The 23,105-nt window shown below is 39.7% G+C and overlaps 1 protein-coding gene across 4 annotated transcripts in view; it reads left to right on the forward strand.

The window, feature by feature from the left end:
* The window catches only part of WDR72 (WD repeat domain 72), a 177,053-nt gene that overhangs the window by 90,180 nt on the left and 63,768 nt on the right, over nt 1-23,105 (forward strand). For all 4 annotated transcript variants that reach the window (XR_006274743.1, XM_038419478.2, XM_043493799.1 and 1 more), the window contains 3 exons: nt 445-536; nt 5,343-5,425; nt 17,766-17,952. Coding sequence is in view for 3 of the 4 variants with exons in the window: in XM_038419478.2 (XP_038275406.1) it covers nt 445-536; nt 5,343-5,425; nt 17,766-17,952 (362 nt within the window). In the remaining variant the exon portion in view is untranslated. The remainder of the gene's footprint in view (nt 1-444; nt 537-5,342; nt 5,426-17,765; nt 17,953-23,105) is intronic.

Consider the following 23,105-nt stretch of genomic DNA (forward strand, 5'->3'; position numbering starts at 1 on the left):
TATTCACCATTGTTTTAAAACTGTGTATTCTTAGGGAGTGTTCTCACCTGAATAGCTACATATATTAGGAACTGATGAAAGTTCTTCTGTCATTGAAAATCTTCTTTTAATTCCATCTGCACATGGACAATGTTGAAGTTATTGAGAGTTGCTAGGGCTTATCGCCTTTCGGGATTTGTTTGTATATGTGTGCTTAGGTGTGTGTGTTTTAAATAGCAGGTAAAGGGCCAAAATGTACAAACACTACTGGGCATTGGACTGTTCTCAAAAGTAAGTGCCTTTCATGGTTGTGGCAAGGTCGGTTCCTATATTAAAAGTAATAAGAATAATAATTAATAATGCAGTGACTGTTATAAGTGTATAGACTTGAATATGTGGTAATGGAACATTTGTCAAAGTTTTTGTAAGTATTATGTAGTGATTTAATGTTTGTTTGATTTTTAGTCCACAGAAATTAGAATCTGTACGTAACAAGGGGAGAAGTTCAGAAACATTCAGCCCTTCATTTTCCATTTTTTATGGAGAGTTACCAAACTGTAAGTATAGAAGGATGCAGTAATGCTAACACATATCCAGTATTTTTGTTTTTATTTGTTTTATGTGTTAAGTTAGACACAATGCTTTATATAAGTATAAACACTGAAATCCTATTATATTAATACATTTTTTATTGCCCTTTACTTCCATTGGAGTTTAAATTGGCTTTTTTAAATTCTTCAAATACAATAGTTAGACGAGTTTAAGCTTGAAGTGCTCTGTTCTTTTCTTATGTGATGATCACAAAAGCATGTAAGCAACATGTTGACTATAAAGTGGAATCAAGAATACATTTTGCGTGACAAAAAAATATCCAATTGCATTTCCTAAGGCATTTTCTAGCCATGTGAAAAACAACAGCGAATGTAATGAAACAAACACTGACTTTTTTCCCATCCAATTCTATCTCCCTCAGTACAATCACACACCTGCCCAACAAAATACCTCAACCTTCAAGCAAACTGTTGCCTTTGTAATACTGTAGTCATCTTGCTGTTTGGATAATGTCCTTAGACTTTTGGGTTAGGGCAGAATAAAATAATCTCAGCACTTTAACATCCCTCAGGCAATAGTTTACCAATCTTGCCCTGAAAACCAGTCAATATTTGTTTTTTACAATATGCAACCAACCAAGCAATTTTCAAAAACAACATGAGGTAGCATATGGATGACTTATTTGTCTGCCTGTTTTGCCAACATAATGTGGTTCTAATACATAGTAAATCTTATGTAACTTTATAACACAAATTCATTAAGGCCAAATCCTGACCCTTTTCTATGTGAAAGTCAGGTATACATGCAAATGAGCTCCTAAACCTCTGTGCACAACCAGTCTTCTATAGATCCTTCCTTCTTTGTTTTCTGCTCAGGAATTATGGAGTTTATTTTACCCTGGAGACTTCAGTACCCCATGCAGGCATGCCTGGAAGGGGAAAGAGAAGGGACAGGAAGTGACTGGGAAATATAGGATAACATGATGGAGGACTTTTAGGGATTTTTGCCTTGGGGTCGGAACCAGATTGCCCTGGGCTCTTCAGTGTGATGAGCCCTTCTCTTTGGATAACACCTCTGTTCTGGATGTGCAAACTAGAACCACTAGATCTGAGCAGTAGAGACCTCACAGTCTTTCCAAGAGTGAATACCGGCTCCACATCCTGTGACATCAAAGAGACATTGCCTCCCTTCAGAATTCCAGGGCCTGATTGTTCTGTACCTTCTACCTTGTATACTGATTTATAGCTGTACAAAGTGGAAGGGTGAATCCAATCAAATCAGAATGGTACCATTTTACACTCTCTTTGCACTAACTGGGGCCAACCCACAAGTCTGATGTTTTGGCACAAGACAAGAGTGAAGGACAAAGTTGGATATACACTTCCTTTAGCCCTTTTTTCATCTAGGGACTACCCCTCTGCTATAGAGTGGGGCTGAAAAGGGATCTGTTCTGCCCCTGTAGAAAGTTAGTGCAGGCACAGGCAGTTGTCACATGTGCCTGTTGGTAACTACCCCAGAGGGTCTTTACACCAAATAGGGACAGCTGGAATGTAGCAGTACTCTGGCCACAGTCCATTCCCCACACCTGAGGTTTTGTAGAGCTGGCTATGTCAGCTCTTCACCAGCAAGGATTTTCCCACCGTGTGGGAATCCTGAGCTGATTCAGAAGGCTCAGATTAGAGAAGTAAATTATCATTTGAACCTTGTTTTAAATAATTAGTTACTATTTAAAGATATGGTAGATTGGGTTGGGGCAGCGCAAAAGAGAAAATGTTACTTGTCACTATGTCATCTTGGTCTTATATCTGTATAAATATTATTATACAAATATAAATAAATAGTCCTTATTCAAATAAAGCCCTCACTTGAGTGAATGGAAGCTTTGTCTGAACCAGGACAGAGTGTGAACTGATTAAGGACTTCAGGACTTGGCCCATGTGAAACTGTAAATGTTATCATTATTTTTCTATTACTTGTTTTCCCTGAAATTACAACTTCTTTGTATTAACTCACCATGTCAAGTGAAGTTTGCAGTAATTTCCTTCCTCTATTATAATTTTAACATTCCCTTAAACTACCTCATGATGCCAGTCAGCAGCTATAGCCAAAATTAACCTACAATTGAGCTTTGATGATCAACGTAACAAAGTTAGCAAAATGATAGAAAAAGACGAGGAAAAGATCAAAAAGAAAATTTACCTGACCAGCACTACATGAAAAACCATTGAAAACTCAATTTAAAAATGGAAAAGAACAGTTTTACTGTGATAGTCTCATTTTTGCTTCTCTCTCATTTTTGGCAGTTTTAATATTCTCTGCATTTGACATTGTTTGTGTCAAATCAGTTAATAAAAATATAACCTCTTGTGCCATTTCTTTCATGCTGTAAAATTGCATTGCTTGGTCTTTCTTTTCTTTCTTTCCCTATACATATATGGATGGATGGCTGTGTAAGTACTGTACAATTGCTTTTGTCAATCTCTATCTTTTATATATTATAAAAGGACTTACACAATACAAGTGCAATTGTACTTACACAGACATCAACTGAAAAGCATAGTGAACCAATTCAGATTGTGCTAATTCACACCACAAACTTTGCAGTTTTCTCCACAAAGCATCTGCATAATTCTGTAAACCCCACAAACTGCACTGCAGCAATCCAACTTTTTTTCAATGTGGATGATAATGTATTGTTTTATCAGGATACTTTAGGTCTCTGAAAATATTTTAATACTACAATATACAATTCAGGGCTGTAATCAGAGCATTTACTGAGCATTAATATTCAGGGATTGTCATGTTACTTTAAAGGCTGATACAACCCACTTACTCTAAACAACATATTTATTTAGCAGCAAAGCTTATTAGCCAAATATTGGAATAAGCAGCTGATGAATGGCATTGGCCTGTTCAATTTCAAATAAGGAAGAACTGGATTAAACAAGAAAGTCCTGCCAATTCATGACCATGCATTTGCTCTGAAAATCATCTGAGAAGTCAGATGCACAATTTAGACCAGTCTGAGATTATCTGTGTAGCACATACCTTATAAAGGATGGATGGGTTTAACCCTAAGAGGTGGATTATTATTCTTTTATACTTATATTGGTTCTTGAATATTTCAGCACTGTAAGGAGCAAATTTAGTAAAATATGAATATCCATACGACTCCTCCACCTTTGCTGAAGTCTTTATCCATAACTTTATCCATACCTTTAGCCTTGATTAATGCAATATCCCCTCTTCCCTTCCCTCCCCCACCATGTGTTGCCACCTGCCTTTTCTCATGTGGAAAGAAACATTACCATAACCTCCAACAAACTCATTTCAGCATCCACTTTAAAATAGCTCCCTTTCTCCATAGTAGAGTCTGCCAGCTGGAATGGCCTTATTGTTATGTCTCTCCTCCGCACGGACTCCTCATCTAATTTAAAATATAATCAGAAAATATTTCTATTCTCCTTTGCATATTTTATTTTAACTTTATTTGTATTAATTTTTAGGCTTATTATACACTAAGCACTTGTCTACATGTTTCTAGGTCAAACATTAAAACTGGTTTCCATAAAATGCAATACCCAGGATTAGAATAATCAGTAATTCGCCTCTGGTGCTACTAGAGGTCAGACAATCTGACATCAGCTTGAATATAGGAGAAAAATGGCCTTTTAGTTTCTATAGCAGCATTACATCTTCAATTATACCAAAGAAGACAATGTGATAGAAGCATAAAATGTATTTATGGAAAGAAAATCCCACCTTTGAACTGTAGCATGATTCTGAAACTTTTTCTGTAACAACACTGAACATCATAGTCAGCTTGTAACAATGTTGAGCCAGATCCTCAACTAGTGTAAATTGTCTTAGCTCCAATTAAAGTCAATGGAATGATGCCAGTTTGCATCTGTTGAGGATCTAGCCCATTTTTCTGTTGCTTTATAATTCATATATGTTTAGCCCGTGAGTGATTTGAGTGCAGATATTCCAAAAATATCAGCAATAATTAGACCACCCCACTTTATACGTATACTCTGTTGCGGAGCCTTTCGTCACAGCTTTCATTGCATTAAATGAAATTCACTGCATGCAGGAGGCTGGAGCCTATAGTTAAAAGTTCAAGCTTGCTTTTATATTGTAAGTCTGCTTTTCCTTCATCTTAAATACTCAAAGAAAGAAAATTTCCACTTCACTTACTAAATATGTGATAGCTGTAGCTGTGGGTGAGTACTTTGCTGGAATTTGAGTTCAGTGTAATAAGCTTCTTTTTGAAATATGAGACTTTATTAAAAATAGTTAAGCATATCTGAATATTCTCCTAAAGCTTTTTTGCCTTGTCTTAGCTTAAGCATGACTTATCCTAGAAACATCAGGAGAGAGTTATTTGAATGATTTTGGTGAAAGCTAGTGCATAGTATCAGTTCTGAAATGGGGAAAGATTAATTGGGGCACTGGCAAACTGACTAAAAAGAATAAAATGTTTTCACAAACCTCTGCAAAAGAAGCCATCAAGTGTCACTGAGCTCTAATAGACACTATGAACTAACCCTTTATAAATAACATTTACCCATTAGATTTAGGGTTAGGGGACATATATGAATAACTCTAATGTAATTATATATAGTACATCATATAAATATCTTACACTGATGTGTCTGTGGATAAAATGAAAACAAATTATTCTGTTTCAGGTATGTAGCTGAACATTACAAAATTTAAAAATATATACTGCAAGGCCAGTTGAAATTTCATGTGTCTTATTTATGTGTATTTTATTGTGAGCTCATAAAGAATATTTTGTATATTTTCAGATAAAAGTGGATTCTATTTCCCTGATCCTGGGAATGTTTCACTGGTGAAACTCATTTCATGTTGGAGAGACCAATCCGTAAAGGTAGGAAATAGTGCACACTGACTGTAATAATGTCATTTTAAAGTGACGTTCACTACTATTTAATGTAAATGTTGATGTCATGGTGTAATATGATAAATGTAGACTTTGGGGAAATTATCACGTATGTTTTGCCATTTAGATGTCCTGTGGAGAAAGAATTTTCATGTTAAACTACAGTGTATATTTATTATGAAATTATTTTGTTTTTTAGTGTATGTGGTTGGAGATGGCAAAGTAGACATTATAGTGCCTAATCTAGTGATATTGAGTAACAGGAATCATTTTCAAATGCACAGCGCTTGTATGTCTGATCTGGTGAATGTTGCTCATTTGACAAAAAAGCTGTCAAATATATAGTACATGATATAAAAGTTGCCAATAATCTTTACGTTCTAAGTTATCTTTTTTTAAAAAAAAAGCTGTGTTATGTTGCTAGGGAAGCTCAATTTCATATGTGCTGTAGAAGAAGTGGGTATGACCTTCTTAAAAGAATGTGTGGTCAGGGCTCCATACCTTACACAGTATGATCCCCTCCAAGAGCAGGCCCAAAAAGTGAGCAAGTTCCAGCTTCTCAAGGCAATTTAACTTGCACCTTTGCCTGTGTTGATCTTGGTGCAGGCGGTTTAATGCTCTGTGGGGGACTCTAGGTAGCTGTGGGATGTCCTGGTGATTACTGTAGCATAAGATTCATTTGTCATGTCCGTCAGAGGATAGGTGGCTCCTCTGAAGAGGTCAAGGGCTCAGCCTACCTCTGGCAGGCTTCACAAGGGGAAATGAGGCAACTCAGGAAGGGATCATCTGGGACTAATTAACTGAGTAGCTGGGAGGCAGATAATTAGACAGGAAAGAACTTGGGCATAATAAAAGGAACCTACTCCCAGTGGCTAGAGAACAGAGGTTCCTGTGAAGAGGAACTGTCCCTAGAATGTAGAAAGAGGAAGTTCCTAAAGGGAGGTCTTCTCAGGGGGGACCTGGAAAGAGGCTCACCAGGGAAGGAAACCAAAGTATAATACTCCTAGGTGGCAGAGACTCCAAAGTGGAGGATCTATGAATGCCAAGCCTCAGTGAAGCCTGGTCCCAATGGAAGGAGTTCACCAGGTAGTAACAAAAGCTCAGATCAGGGGAATTATGTGCTTTTCCAAGGAAGGGTTGTTGTGGTTTGATCTCTGTAGGGACCTTAATCCAAGAGGAGAGACCCTTCCTCAGCTGAAGACAAGAGGTCCTGGCTCCAGAAGATGGTCCCAGGCAAAGAGAGCCTCTTTGGTAAGGGGCCTGGACATAAGCGGGGTTCATGGACTAAAGTTAACTCAGCCCCTTCCTCTCCATCTAGAGATGCTGGGGTGGCAGCCTAGTTGTACAACATTCCACCTTTGGATTAAATAAACTGGACCCTAGAGGCGCACCATAGAGCGTACATTTAGAAAGTTTGCTGATGATGCGAAGCTGGGAGGGGTTGCAAGCCCTTTGGAGGACAGGATTAGAATTCAAAATGATTTTGACAAACTGGAGAAATGTTCTGAATTAAATAGGATGAAATTCAATGAGGACAAGTGCAAAAGCACTGCACTTAGGAAGGAATAGTCAATTGCATAAATAAAAAATGGGACACGACTGCATGGGAAGGAGTGCTGCAGAAAAGAGCCTGGGGGTTATAGTGAATTACAAACTAAATATGAGTCAACAATGGAATATTGTTGCAAAAAGTCAAACATCATTCTGGGATGTATTAGAGGAGTGTTGTAAGCAAGTCACGAGAAGTAATTCTTCTCCTCTACTCAGCACTAGTAAGGCCTCAGCTGGAGTACTGTGTCCAGTTCTGGGCACCACACTTTGGGAAAGATGTGAAAAAATTGTCAAAAGTCCAGAGGAGAGCAACAAAAATGATTAAAGGTCTTGAAAACATGACCTATGCGGAAAGATTGAAAAAACTATTCGTGTTTAGTCTGGAAATGAGAAAACTAAAGGGGGATATGATACAGTCTTCAAGTACACAAAAGGTAGTTATAAAAAGGAGATTGACAAATTGTTCTTCTTAACCACTGAGGATAGGACAAGGAGCATGGGCTTAAATTGCGGCAAGGGAGATTTAGGTTGAATATTAGGAAAAACTTCCTAACTGTCAGGGTGGTTAAGTACTGGAACAAAATACCTAGGGAGGTTGTAGAGTCTCCATCATTGGAGGTTTTTAAGAACGAGTTAGACAAACACCTGTCAGGGATGGTCTAGACAATACTTCGTCCTGCCTCAGTGCAGGGCACTGAACTAGAAGACCACTCGAGGTCCCTTCCGGTCCTATGATTATTAATAATTATCCATATGTGTTATTAATATCATTACCCATAACTGGAAAAGGAAATCTTGTCTCTTGTAGAAAGAAAAAAATTAAATAGGAAAAAGCAAACAATTCTTATATTAAAAAATAGTAGTTGGCAGCATTTTCAGATTGGCTCAACACATAGCAAGGCATATGTTGTGATCAGTTCACTCCATGCTTTGGGGGGCTGCAGCCACTCAGCTATGCTTCAGGCAAAACTGCTTGTCACACAAACCATCTTGCATGTACATTGCTCCAAAATATTTGTTTAAATTAGCATCCGTCTTCCTTTAACAATACGTGCTTTTAACCACCTATGATCCAGAGTCATTTACATCTGCATGTCTCCTCCATACCATTAAGTTCAATTCAGGGGCCTAAATAATCTTCTTATGAGGCTATAGAAACATACCTTTCAAATGCCTGTCTTTGGATTCCATCCCACACCAATCTTGAAATGCACTCTTCATCACATGGAGTTTTTAGATCAAGAGTGGTATCTTTCTAGATGATTTACTCCATCTAGTTCAACCACAAGTTATTGGGCTGGATGCAGGAACCAGTAGGAGAAATTCTCTTGCCTCTGTTATGCTGGGGTTAAGATTAGTTGATCATAATGGTCCCTTCTGGCCTTAAAGTCTATGAAATCTATGAAATATACATAAACAATGTTGGATTTATTGAATCCCACTAGGGGAAACTGAGATAGAGATGTAATTGCGCTGCTGCACTGAGCTTCCGGGGGTGAGGCCCCCCCCACATCACAATGTCATACTGACAATAGATACATAGTGGATCCTGCATTGTGATCTGGATCATTTGGTGTTCAGGAGTATGAGTTTGAGGTTTGCAACACTGCATCCACAAGAGAGTTGGCTCTGAAGGAGTCAAGTATCTGTTATAAACTTATTCCTTGTCTTTTTTACTCTGTTGCTGAATTTTCTATAATAGTATGTAGCCAATACTGCATTTCAAATGGCACGTGTATCAATGAGAAGAATACCGCTTTACAGCTGAGAAGTATTCATGGAACAGTAGAAATAATACTCTGTACCGTACTGTTAGCCATAATAGATAGCAGTAGTGTCTGCAAACATGCACATCCAAGTGAATTCAGCACTTCCTCTTGTACACTCCTGATGTACCTCAGTTATTAAGGATTATTAATTCTCTTTCTCTGTCCTATCATCTTCCATGTTATTAGTTCAACATTCCCCCAAAGCCCATTTCTCTCTTTGGAATCCTTTCAATGAAAAGTCAAATATAGGAGGTCAGTGTCACTAACTGCAATTGTCAGGTGAAAGCCACATAATAGCACTCTCATCTGCTCAGCCTCTGAAACATTTTGATCTCTTGCATTTGGGGATTGGAAGACATATATCCAAGAAGTTTGTGGTCTCTCCATTTGTACTTTCCAACTAATAGAGTGGAAGCTGAATTAAAACCATGACTGATCTTAGAAACATGGACACATGAGTGGATTTAGCATCCTAACATCCAGAAAAGATCTCCCGGTAGCCTGCCTACTTCAGCAACAATCAGACTTCTGCGTCATTATTGAGGCAGAAGTCCCTGTTCAGCCATTTGCAGCAGGTTTCCTTAGTTCTCAGATATGCCCAGAGGTCTTTGTGGCAGCTGCAGCTGTGTTTGTAAGCAGACACTGTGTCAGTCAGTACAAAGCATTTCGGCGGGTATGCGGAAGTCAGAGGCACCCACTAAATGTGACTGAGTATTGACAAAGACACCTCGTAAGAGGTGCTGCAACTATGGGCAAAAACCTTCAGCTCTGAAGAGTGGTTTGGGACACATCTATCAGAGTGACCAGCTGTCTACTCAACCCATTCCTCAGATCTTCCTTTATTAATGCGTTGGCCATGAGCCTATGCTTCCTGAAGTGAAGGGGTTAACAGAGCTAGCCTACCATCAATAAAGCATGAATGAGAGTTGGTTTAATAGCTGATGACATGAGGCCCCTATTGCCAATATCACAAATGATTTTAGATGTTACAATATTCACAGCAGTTTGGCTACACACAGAGAGAAAGTTGAAGAGCAAAGCTTGCTTAATGCTGTGTTCAAATGAGGACAAAATTCAAGCAGAGTTAATGTTTTCAGAATCCATTGTACATGGCAAGAATTATGGCTTTACTTTTGTATTTTTAAAATGTTTATTTAATTTGAGATGGGTTTTCTTTTTACACTAATATTGCATAGGTACATGCCTTTCTATCTCACATCATTTTAAAGGAAATTTTATTTGGTCTTTTACTACCACTTGGCTCATTGCTCTTTCAAATGAAATGTAATACCCTCTTGCCACATTGTCCTAATAGCTATATTCCCTCACTCTTCTCGTGTACTGGACTATCTGCCCTATAGCATTTAATATATGAAATGGTTGTTTTGCTATTCTTGTCTGCTAATATTTCACACTAAATGTAGTTTATTTCCCTCTTTATCTGTGCAATGAGTATTGGATCGTATTTTTATTTAATGCATTAATTTATATTGTAGTTGTTATGCAGGATCTAGTTACAAATCTGAACAATAAAAACCTGCATTCCAAAGAACAGTTCCCTCCCCACAGGTCAGTCAGTCCATAGTGCATCAAACTATGTTGTTCCTGTTGCTGACTGTTAGCAGGAAGAAAGATATATTAAAGAATTTCTGTTGAGAATCCTTCTTAAGTTTTTTAAAAAAATTGTCTCCCTATTCTCCTTGGCTCCTTAGCTTTGAAATGTTAAATGCTCAAGTCTCTCCTCCCTGTTCCTTCATTTGGAATTTCAAATACCCTCCTTGAGTCATTTCAAATAGAAAAATGCAGTTCTCCCCACTACCTGGTTCTCCCTGTCCTGTTCCCACGTCTTTCAAAATCTTCTTGTGTGACATTAGTCCTTATGAAAGATACCAGACTGATAATCCCTGGAGACTATCTATCCTTTATCTATCCACAGAACAGTTACAGTATCGGCAAGCTTCCCCACACTGTTCCTACAATGATCCTCAATTCTTGACCTGGAGGGACCTTATAGCTATAGGAAAGAGGATAGCTCAGTCTTTGTATCTCCCTTCCCATCCAGTTCTTGGTCTCTCTGCGAAGACTGCCATTTAGTGTAACTGTGGTAGTGCCTTATACATGATATTATTATTAGTCAGCGGTCCCACTCACATTGCGTGAAGTGTACATACATAAAGTTTTGCAGTGTTGGAGCCAAAATAAGTACATCTAGGAACTGGTCATGTGGCATATAGCACACAAGCAGACTCCTGTGCCTGCACAGAGTTCCACTGAAGGAAGCAGAGCTCTATGTGGGTTCAGCAGCCTGCCTGCACACTACACATTGCAGGAGCAGGGCCTTAATATGTTTACCTGTCTACCAGGAAATGGACAGAACTCCATGAAACTCCCTATCTCCCTAGCAATAAACTGACTACCCTAACACTGGGTAATCCATTCCCTTTGCAATTTTAGAGTTTATTTGTAAAGTTATTATTTTGTTAATCATACCAGTCAGAAAAATAAAAGATACTCGTTCTGTATTCCCAGTTGTTCTGGTCTAGCTGGATTAAGAATGCATATTGTAAATTGTTGATTTGTTGCTATGTGGGGTGTCTGATATAACCAGATTTCCTATGTTTTTTTAATGTTTGAACAGGTGTTAGTTATATTTGAGCAATCTTAACTGTTATGCAATGTAATGTCTATGCGTTGGAATAAACAGAGCCTCTTGTCTGGATAATAGTAATAAAATAAATTTATATTCACACTATACTATGACATTTGATATGTAATCTTTCTATGTGTGTATTATTATATTTTTTAAAACAAAATTGTTTTTTGTGTTTCCCAGTAGTCCTCAATCCCAAAAAGTGTTTTTAGAACCTTTGTTATTAAAATTTAGGACCTGATTTTGAAGGTCCCACAACCCCAGTGGCTAACTGGTGCATGTTTTGGAGCACTTAGAAACCTAAGTACTGTAAAGCTATAAAATGTGCCTACAGTTATTTGGGCCTGTAAAATTGTGCCTACAGTTAATAGCCAGAGGGTTCCCTTTGCACACAGTCACATACAGTCTGTTCTGTGGGTTGGAGAGGCTGTAGGTAAAATCTCCCAAGCATGTTAAGAAGAATATGGTTTAGCACAGTGCAGCTTCTTGTGGCTAGTGGTTCCCTCCACCCTCCCACGCCTCCATCTCCTCTCCTGTTTCAGTGGGATGATGGTTGCCAATGTCTCTGACTATAAAAAACATCAAACCAGACAGCGTAGATATTGCAAGCCTGCTGGGATTTATAGAGAGTTACCAACCCTCTCAGATTGACCTGGAGTCTCCTGGAATCGGAATCGATCTCCCGGTGGCTACTGAAACCAATCTGGGAGATTTTAATATGCTACTATAAATCTGGTAGGCAGCACAATGGGGCTAATGCAGGCTCCCTATCTCCCCTGGCTCTGCACGGCTCCCAGAAGTGACTGGCATGTCCCTCTGACTCCTAGGCGCAGGGATGGCCAGAGGATCTCTGCACACTGCCTCCACCCCGAGTGCCAAAACTGCAGCTCCCATTGGCCAGGAACTGCGGCCAATGGGAACTGAGGGGGTGGTGCCTGCAGGCAGGGGCAGCGCGCAGAGTTGCCTGGCTGCCCATGAGCCTAGCTTGACATGTTGGTTGCTTCCGGGAGCTGCCTGAGCTAAGCAGCACCCAGCTGGAGCCTGCGCCCCTCTCCCTCACCCGCACCCCAACCCCCTTCCCCAGCCCTTTCCCCCCCACACACCCAAACTCCCTCCCAGAGCCTGCACCCCAGACTCCCTCCTGCACCCCAACCCCCTGCCCTAGGCTCAGCCCGGAGCCCCCTCCCACACTCCGAAGCCCTCGGCCCCAACCCAGAGCCCCCACCCCCTCCCACATGCCAGCACCCTGCCCCAGCCCGTGAAAATGAGTGAGGATGGGGGAGAGTGAGTGACGGAGGGAGGGGGGCCTTGGAGAAGGTGCAGGGCAGGGGTGTGGCCTTGGGAAAGTGTGGGGCAAGGTTGTTTGGGTTTGTGCGATTAGACAGTTAGCAACCCTCCTACATAGCCCCTTCGTTCCCCTCCACAGTCTTTTGATGGCATGGAATGAGTGCAGCAGGTATATGGTTTTTAGAAGACCAGCTGTTTACTTCTGTGGAGTTTATGGCCTGACAAGTATGGAAGCAGCTTCTTATGCTCTCTTTCCCTGGTCCAGTCCTAACAAAGAGAATAGTAGCCATTCAAAGTAATTGCTAAATTGTGGAAAGAGCTGTCAGTATAATTTCATACAGATGTGGTAAGCACAGTTATTACACCTCTTCTTCACTTTTGTTGCTGAACCGTTGTGTAGTGTTGCTGGTGCAGGTCCTGATCGTCAGACCGTTGCCTTCTCTGCTTTGGTATCCATATTTATTGCTGAAAAAATACCACCTATGCTCTGTGAGACCTCCTCAGAACACAATTATTTCTAATGACCATGTCACCATGAAGATATTGCCATAGGTTCCCACCCACTATCCAATGTTAAAAGCAGCTAATATTTGCAACAATGCTTGCAAAAGTACAGGAATTGTCCCATTGCTAGTTTGGGCAAACACATTAGTAGTAACAGAATACAGAATTCATCCCTCATAACAAAAATGGAGTCTAGATAGATATGTAGTAGAAATTAGCACAAAGGTAATAAAGAGATACTGGTGGAAAGCTCTGAAGAGGGTCTATTGGTAGAAACAGGTGAAACTCTTGAAGGGAAATTTTGAATTCACTGACAAAGTTAGAAGAGATATTCATGTTGTTGGGAAATGTCCAGAGAGGGGGCATAGCTGAAGATGTGAAACCACACAGAGTGATGCGGAAATATGTATTCGACAAAGTGATAGACAAGCTGCATGCAGAGATTTACAAGTGCCTTCACAATATCATGTTGTGCCATTTTGCTACACTTTTTATTCCATTCTAAGATGTTAGAGGAAATTACACATTACAAAATGTCCCTTGGCCAGTGTACACAGTAGTAATTCAGGCAATGAATATCTGATCCAGACTTATGACAGATTCTTAGCAGATCAGAAAACCATGAAAAGCAGATAATTTTTAGGCTGTATGCACTGTGTCTTATCAACACAAGGAACATGTTTTTCTACAAACTACCCACAGCTCTTCTGAGAACCCCTGTCAATTTTTTATTTTCTGCCAGAAGTAGTCATAGAACAATGACAGCATCTTTGTGTTTGCTTCTCCTTCTTAAAGAGTCTGGATTTATTTCAGGAGCCAGCTGCAGGGTCTAGATCTGAAATGCCCAAAGTTCAGCGTTGTTTAGATCTGTGGCTTTCATTTTGGTTATGTCTAATACAAACTAAATCTCCATTTTTGTTGTTGTTTCTCTACAACATAAGGAAAGTTCCTGCAAAATAAAACACTTTTTAATAAATAGTTGGAGTGTTTGTGTTTTGACAAAACACAAAAGAGCTGGATTCACTCCTTTGAATTTACTCAGTTCACTCCTACACTGTGGGCTCTTGATAGAAGTACATCTGTCCGGAATAGGGATTTAGTGCAGTCAAAAAGGTGAGAAAGGTCAGCCTGGGGGCAAGCAGGGCTAGACTGTAGGGTGATGTGCTGACTCTGCATCTATTCCAATCAGTCTCCAGTGACCTAGCTCTTACCTCACACTAGCCTAAATTCATAACTGGCCTCCTCTAAAGAAGTGTGTGTATACGTGAATGTCTCTCAGCTCTACAGTCCTGAAGCCTTAACATCCTTGTTGGTCTGCAGGCAATTTCCTGCCCTGAAGAATGAATGACTTTGTGTAATACTTAATTCCTGTAAATGGAAAAACAAAAGAAAAAAAGACATTCTGTTCTGTAGATGATATGGAATTTTAAAGTTCCAGTAATGTGGGGAGAAAGAGAGAGAGAGAGCACAAATCCTACCTGTGTGGACTGAGTAAAGAGACTGCAAGGGTTTAACAAATATTTTCATTGTATCATTCATCATGAATGATCCCAAAGATATTTTACAAACTGGATGGGCCAGATCCTGGCCCCCTTTGTGCTGCTTCTTTACAGCAAAGAGGATGGAAGGCTGACTACCAGTTGACTGGGGATTCCCTTTGGATACAGGAATTCCCAAATGATTAAAGCTAGCATAGCCAGCTCCACATTATATGTTCCTGGCCCCTATGTGTAATATAGCAGGTTTGTTGAGTGAATGGAAAGAGTGCCTTGAGATTTGGCAACCTGTGGCCAGAAGAATGGTTAGAGTAGTTCTAAGGCTGCTCCATACTGCATTGGAGGGGACCTGGCCCCTTGTTATCCCCAGATTTGGGGAATTGCAACGGTGATGTAATGCCTCCTTTTCTCCCTTCCTATCATGTCTTGCACTGAGCACAGCACAGCCAGACACAAGTATCTGTCTTTACATGTATACCATGCAACACTGAAATGCAGCCATCTCTAGGATGCAGGGCAGCAGTCAACCAATACAAAGCTTTGTGTACTACAGTTGAAGAAAGAGACATTTTAGAAAAGAACTCCTGAAAAAAGCCCTTTTCTCATTAAAAGATCTATGAGATTTTTAATCTCCCAGCAGAGAAGATAGGGTGTGGGGCTTAAGGTGTCATCCAAAATCATGTGGAAATTTAACACATTAAAATATGTGAAAACATGTCAAGCCTTAAACACACAAAAGCAATTAACTGTTGTGTGTTGAATCTCAGCCAATTTATACCTTGATATTGAAACATTTATGTTTTCCAGCCAGTGAGTCTCAGAGCATTGGGGGTATTTTTAAACCATTCTGTGGCACCTAGGCACAAGGCTGAAGGAGTACTACAAAAGCTTTAACAGAATTCCCATGCTGTAATAGATTTAATTCAAAAAGTTCAGCCTTATTAATTCAAAATAGATTTTCTGTGTTTAATTCATATTGAAATGCAGTGACACCACCAAGAAAGGGCAGAAATAATCAACTGCCAGAACATACTGCTGAACTCACATTGTAGGCCAATCGTAATTCCAGCAGATATGTAACCTTTCCTTTAGCGTAACGGGAGTTCTGTGGAGTGCTTTCTTCTCCTTCCTTTTGAAAAAGAATATAGCACCGACCTGGCTGAGGTGCAGCTGCAGGCATATGATACCAGTGCTAATAGCAAAACATTTATGCAACTTAGATTAAACAACTGGAATTCTAAGAAGACAGAGCCAAATCATGAAGTCCTTACGCAGTCATTACTCGTTGCTGCCCACAGCATGTAACAAATTGGAGAATTTTCAGACTAATCATACCGAGTCAGATCCCCAGCTGGTGTAAATTTGGCAAGTTTTATTGATGTCAATGAAGCTATGCCGATTTACACGAGCTAAAAATCTGACCCACAAATCTCTAGTATACTAATTTACTGGAGCTTTTAGTTTATAGTAAATGTAAGCAGGGGACTAGTCCCGCGATTGTAGAAACTTTCCTGGCTTCTGTACTACCCCGGTGAAGTGGGCTAGCGAAAGGATCTGAGTCCTCGCTCCCACTTCCTTTACCCAGTGGCCTCCCGGCCCTTGAGGACTCCCCTTCCACTCTCCTGTCTGGCAGAGTCCTCGTAACCCCAACAAGGCTGGGCCCAGGATTCCTGGGGGGCTCGACCCCCAACCCTGCTGTAGTCACCTAGGACAGGGGCTAGGGTGTCCCCACACCAGGGTACTCTCTCTGCATTGGGCACTTCTCTGACCCACTGACCATTACATACAAGTGAAAGCAAATGCAAGTTATTTAATCAACAATTAATTTTAAAAATAATAAGGAAAAATGGGAAAGGTTAAAGGAAACACATCACCCCGCTCTGTGGCAGGGAACATCACAAACAGCATCTCTGGAACGTCAGGGTAGTTCACAGGCTGTTCCTTGTAAGTCCCAGGCCTTCTTCTCAGGCCCTGGCTATGCTGCAGGGATGCGGTAGGTTGGACACTTGCTCTGGTGGTGGCCACACACTCTCAGGCTCTAAGTGGCAGGACCCTTCTTCCCAGTGTCTCCCCCCCGCTCTGTCAGGGTTACGATCCAAGCCTGGCCTGCAGAGCTTCTTGGCTGAGGCGTCTCCCTGTGCTGGGCCTGCTGCCCAGGATCCCTCTCGGTCTCCTTAGCTGCTCACCGCACTCAGCTCCAGACTGCTCCAGCCCCAGCTGCACCACTCTGTCTCAGTGCTGCTGCTGCTGCTGCTCTGCCTCCAGCTCCCTGGGCTGCTTCTTTGTCCCCTCTGGCTCTGGTTGCTGCAGCTCTGCTCCCAGGACAGGTCTGCTCTGCAGGCTGCTTTTGTGACTCTGCTCCCAGCACTGACCTGCTTCGTGGGCTGCTTTTCTGGCCCCTCTGGCTCTGGTTGCTGCAGCTCTGCTCCCAAGGCAAGTCTGCTCTCTCTGGGCTGCTTTTCTGGTCCCTCTGGATCTGGCACAACTCTGCTCCCCAGTTTAGCTTGGGCCCCTGCTTTCTCCTTAGCTTGGCCCCACTCTGTCTGACCCAAGCAAATGCAGCTCACATGGAGGACGGGAACTCCCTGGCCTCCAGACTCTCTGATTAGCCTTCCCACCCTGTCATTCAGGCTGACTTGTAGCATTGGCCTCTCCTCATTGTTCCTGCGGGCTGTCAGTCTCAGGGTCCTGATTCCCCATTGACCCTTCCCCCTTTTTAGTACTGGGAGCTAGCAACTAAACCCCCACCCCCACTGAATGTTAGTAAGGGGGCAACAGTCCCCTTACATAAAGCTAGTGAAAATTAAAAACTCGTGCTGTACGATAGTCATCATTGACAACAGATACCACCCAGCTACTATCCAGTTAACTGTTACTTCTTAATCTAGGTATGGGAAGGAAAGTGGTGGTATCTCATTTATCACTAGGTGGCAACTATTGGCAAATGTTGACTTTCTAATGACAACTATTAAAGTTGTCTTAAATTGTGTTTCTAATATCAGCATTTGAAAAAACCATGTAAATAATTAAAAATACAAATATCTTCCACTAATAATCTGCATTCATGACAGATTATTGAGGTGATACAAGCAGCGCTACTGGCAGAAGTACAAATAAGTATGAAAACCTTGAAAAAGACATCAATCAGCAATCAACCAGTGACCATGGTAGACAATGGAAATGGTGAGGTGCAGACACTGGCAAAAAATGAGCAGACAGAGCAGATGGCGAAATGCATTAAAAACATTCCCTTGCCGAGTAAGTGCAAAATTTATTGGCATATTCTTTCATCACAACTTTTTCTAGTACTTAAAACATGTTAAGAATATGAGTTCATAATATATTATTTTGCTAGAAGACAAGCCAAGTGCCCTGTTTCTGACCTACCAGCCTATCAATTTTCTCATACAATTGTCAGGTATTCAAAGGACATCCACATTCTATTATTATTATATTTAAGTAATAAACATTAAAGAAGAAAAGGTGAGGATTGTTTTGTTAAAATGTTTTTAATAGTTAATAGAATTGAAAACAAACAAAACAAGTATGTTTGGAGATGAATATTACAAATTTGAAATGAAGAGATTTTAAAATTTATCTTTTTTCATTGAGAATAGGCTTATACTATACTAAAAAATTAATTGCTTAAACTTTATAACTTTGTAATGTGATATGGAATCTTTTCTTTTTTTAGCACTAGAGCCTATACAATAAGCAATCAAATTAATTTTACAGTTGGATCATATCATTTTACAACAAACTTAATCGTCGTAACTTTATAATGGTGCTAATGTTTATGGTGGGAAAAGATTGAATCTGAATTTATGTTATGAAGTGATATCCATTTTTTTATCCCATTAGCTGAGTCTTAAAATTAAGTGACCTAAATTTTAGATCTAATCTTATTAGTGAGACTTCTCTGAGGAAGCTAATTTATAATCTCATTGAGTGTGTGTTTCTGTCATGAAAATTTGTTACCAATCTACTTGTTCCAGGACACTAAAAATGATCAGTGATGCATGTTTCAGGCCACAAAGAAAAATTACATCTTCCATAACTTGGACTGTTGTATTAATACAAAATGCTAAAGCTTTGATAAATTATCACTTATGAAGTTATATTTTGCTTACACTGGAGATCTTTTTAATCATTTTATCCTGAAGAGGTTGGGGACAGAATAATTTATGAAAGTCCCAGCACCAAAGTTCAGGTCTGGATTTGGATCCAAACTTTCTTAGAATCTGGGGTTTTGACTTGGTCCGTTACAGAGAGGCTATCTGGGAATTTTAGATCTGCATTGATACATCTGCAAATTCAAGAATGTTCAGAAGTTGGACTTTAGATCAAGTCCTTGTCTATTTTAGCAGGTGAAAATACACTTTTATTATATAAATTGTGACAGAAAAGATCATTACAAAATGTAGTTGTCTTTTTCACTAATTAAGGTGGAGTCATAATGATAATTCCTAGGGACTAAGGCCCAGATTTTAAAGGTGTATATAGATGTTTCTGTGCTCAGCATCTCATTGCTTAAGTCTCATTTTCAAAAGGGATTTAGGCACTTAGATTTCTAAATCCCACTATCAATAACATTTAGGCTCCTGAGTGCCTAAATCACTTTTGAAATGAGATTTTTGAAAATGAACCACCTTAATACCTCTAAAAATCTGGACCTAAGTCACACCAAGACATAACTTAAGTGGACAAATCGTGTCAAGAACAAATTGTGTCAAACCAACCTGATAGCTTTCTTTGACAGGGTAACAAGTCTTGCGGATGGGGGGAAGTGGTAGTTGTAGATTAACTTGACTTAGTAAGGCTTTTGATACGGTCTTGCATGACCTTCTTATAAACAAACCAGGGAAATACAACCTCGATGGAGCTACTATAAGGTGGGTGCATAACTGGCTAGAAAATCCTTCCCAGAGAGTAGTTATCAGTGGTTCACAGTCATGCTGAAAGAGTATAACGAGTGAGGTCCCACAGGGGTCAGTTCTAGGTCCAGTTCTGTTCAATATCTTCATCATGATTTAGATAATGGGGGTCATAGTGGACCACAAGCTAAATTTGAGTCAACAGTGTAACGCCGTTGCAAAAAAAGCATACATCATTCTGGGATGTATTAGCAGGAGTATTGTAATTCTTCTGCTCTACTCTGCGCTGATTAGGCCTCAACTGGAGTATTGTGTCCAGTTCTGGGCTCCACATTTCAGGAAGAATGTGGACAAATTGGAGAAAGTCCAGAGAAGAGCAACAAAAACAATTAAAAGTCTAGAAAACATGACCTATGAGAGAAGACTAAAAAAATTGGGTTTGTTTAGTCTGGAGAAGAGAAGACTGAGACAGGACATGATACCAGTTGTCAAGTGCATAAAAGGTTGTTACAAGGAGGAGGGAGAAAAATTGTTCTTCTTAACCTCTGAGGATAGGACTAGAAGCAATGGGCTTAACTTGCAGCAAGAACAGTTTAGGTTGGATATTAGGAAAAACTTCCTAACTGTCAGAGTGGTTCAGCATTGGAATAAATTGCCTAGGCAGGAATCTCCATCATTGGGTATTTTTAAGAGCAGGTTGGACAAACACCTGCCAGGGATGGTCTAGATATTACTTAGTCCTTCCTTGAGTGCAGTGGACTAGACTAGATGACCTCTTGAGGTCCCTTCCAGTTCTATGATTCTATGGAGTTGCTCTGAATTTACACTGATATAACTGAGTAGAATTTGGCTCATGGCATGTTTGGTTGGTTATGACTATATTTTGTTTTTAACCATGTTACATGCAGGTTAGTCAACAAAACTCAGTTGAGGAACTAAGTCACTAAAATTTTGGAAGGACATAAACAATTACATATGTTTATGAGCATAGTATTTATATTTACTGTATATTGGATGGGATATAGTCTTTTTTCACTACCTCTAGTATAGACTGTGTGCATGTATTATTCTGAATAAAAGGATATGGTATGAAATAATATCAATTTTGCAGCCATTTTAAAGTATTGTGGAGTAACTGTGAACACACAAAGGAAGGGGAAGAGCTGTTTGAAGTTGTACATTATAACAGTATACAACATATCAATCTACTGTTTATTCTCTTTTTCCATTTAGATTTTTGCTAATTGTATTATACTGACATAATATGCAAGTAGCACAAATATATTTACAATAGTCAGCAAGGCAGCCAGGCTGTGTATACATTATAAAACTAACTGGTTTTCTGTATGATACACTCTCCTGCCAAAGGTTTTTCTTAGAATATTATTTCAACAGATCTTTTAGAACATATGGGCTAGCCAGTGATGTTGCTAGAAGTTTATTAAACTGATCTAAGACTAAGTCTACATGCTGTATAAATTCCATTTTTAACCATCCATTTGATAAAGCACTTCTTCTCACTTCTCATTTTATGGATTGTAGTGTAGTTTTCAGGTTGTATGACATCAAGGTAAGTGCTAAATATTGTCTCAGGTCTTTAACCCATAATTCAAGGTTAAGAAAATGCACTGTGAGCAAGTATATGTGTCTTAGCTGCCATCATCATTGTATTGTGTTTTTGGTTTATTGTGATTAACAACAAGCGTCCAAATCCTGAAATATTTAACCTGTTTTTACTCAGCAGACGCTCACTAAAGTCAGTTGAGCTTTTTTTTTTTAAAAGGCTGAGATATGAGTTTAGGATTTGAACAGAGGTTAGTATTATCTTTTAAGATTATAGTTTATTATATAGGCAGAAAGATTTGTCTCTTGAACTTTGTGGATACAAATGATAATATTTAGACATTTAACTATTTATTACACTTATTAATTAATTAGAAATGTCATTACTTTTGCCTGTAATTAAATGCAGGCACAATTATTTGTTGCCTGGGCAAAGAAGGCATGTAACATATTGTTTTGAAAAATAATTCTGAAGAATTAATAAAAGAAGTGATTCCAGTAATGCACCCCAAGGAAGGATATAGCTGGTCTTTTTCTCTGCCAGAACCCAATAGGTTTTGAGTGTGTGTGTGTGTGTGTGTGTATGTGTATGTGTTGTTGTTGCCTTATCAGAAGGACTGTCCGTCCCTAAATGGCCATGAGAAAAGAACATGAAAACAGGGATAACACTTCCTTATGTTAGGCTCAGGGGTATTCAGTTGGGGCCTGATCCAAAACCTGTTGAAATTAATTGGAATCTTTCCACTGATTTTGATGGGCTTTGGCTCAGTCCTTTAGTAAAGCAGGGGTCTTCTCATAAGTTTTCTTACATGTCTCAGACTTCTGTAACCAAAGATGTATTTTTAGTTTTAAGCCTTCTAGCCTCTTTCCTAAATGAAGTGAAAGAATCCTAGAGTTATTTCTCGAGCAGATCACTGTGGTACTGTATTGCTCTGCGAGGTCAGTCAAGGGCAATAGCTCTAAAAAGCTGTCAAATAGTTTAGCTTTTCTCCTGTGAGGCCATGGGCAAGTCTTGTAGCCTCTTTGTGACTCCATTCCCCATCTGTAAAATGGGATAATAGTAATTCTCTACCTCACAGGAGTATTATGATGGTAGATACCTTAAAGATTGTGGGGTATTCAGTATTGTGGGGTATTCAGCAATGGAGTGGGCTGATATAAACAGGTAGATATGTCATGTTGTTCTAAAAATGTTAATAATTGATGAAGTGATGCAAATATTGAAGAAATGCAGTGTGATGTTAAATGGTAGTATGGGCTTTATTCCTAAAAATTTAACATTATTATGGAAATCTGTCTGGTTGCGGAAACCATTTACGATGTACTTTATGCACTTCTCCCTGGGAAAGCCATTCTGTGACAAGGTCTTTATCTGTAGCAAATGACCCCCCCCCACCCACTGTGAAGTCTTGCTGCCTGATTAAGAAGGTGCAGATAGTGTGTGCGGCGGAGGGTAGCTGTGCAATTCTTTATCAAAGATCCTTCTCGTTGTCAGCCAGGTATCTGTTCACATTTGGCAAAATACCCCTCTGTGGCTTTTTGTTGTTTTTTTAATACCCAGGTTCAAATTCTGCTCTGACTTAAACCCTATTTGTGCCCATTAACTTCACTGGGATTGCATGGGTTTAAATCAGAACTTGGCCTTGTTCTGTTGATTTGCTGAGGGTATCATCTGCCTACTGTTATTGATATTAATGTAATGTGTATGGATGGATAAAGTATTCTTGCAGAACCCTAAACTCTGATGATATTTGAACATTCTTCTCTCAGGAATCAAGCTATCCTTAGACGCAGCATCTGTACCAGACTCCACATTTGGATAACCCCCCACACACATTTGCCCTTGAGGTTGATTGTTCCAAATCCGGGTCTGTGCTCATTCCATAAGCAATATACTTTTCCTAAATCCTTTTCTCTGTGTTGGCTGAATTCCAGACTCAGCGAAAAGATGTACATTGACCAAAATCTGGGCTG

This window comes from Dermochelys coriacea, chromosome 10 (assembly GCF_009764565.3).
Source record: "Dermochelys coriacea isolate rDerCor1 chromosome 10, rDerCor1.pri.v4, whole genome shotgun sequence".
Lineage (NCBI taxonomy): Eukaryota > Metazoa > Chordata > Testudines > Dermochelyidae > Dermochelys > Dermochelys coriacea.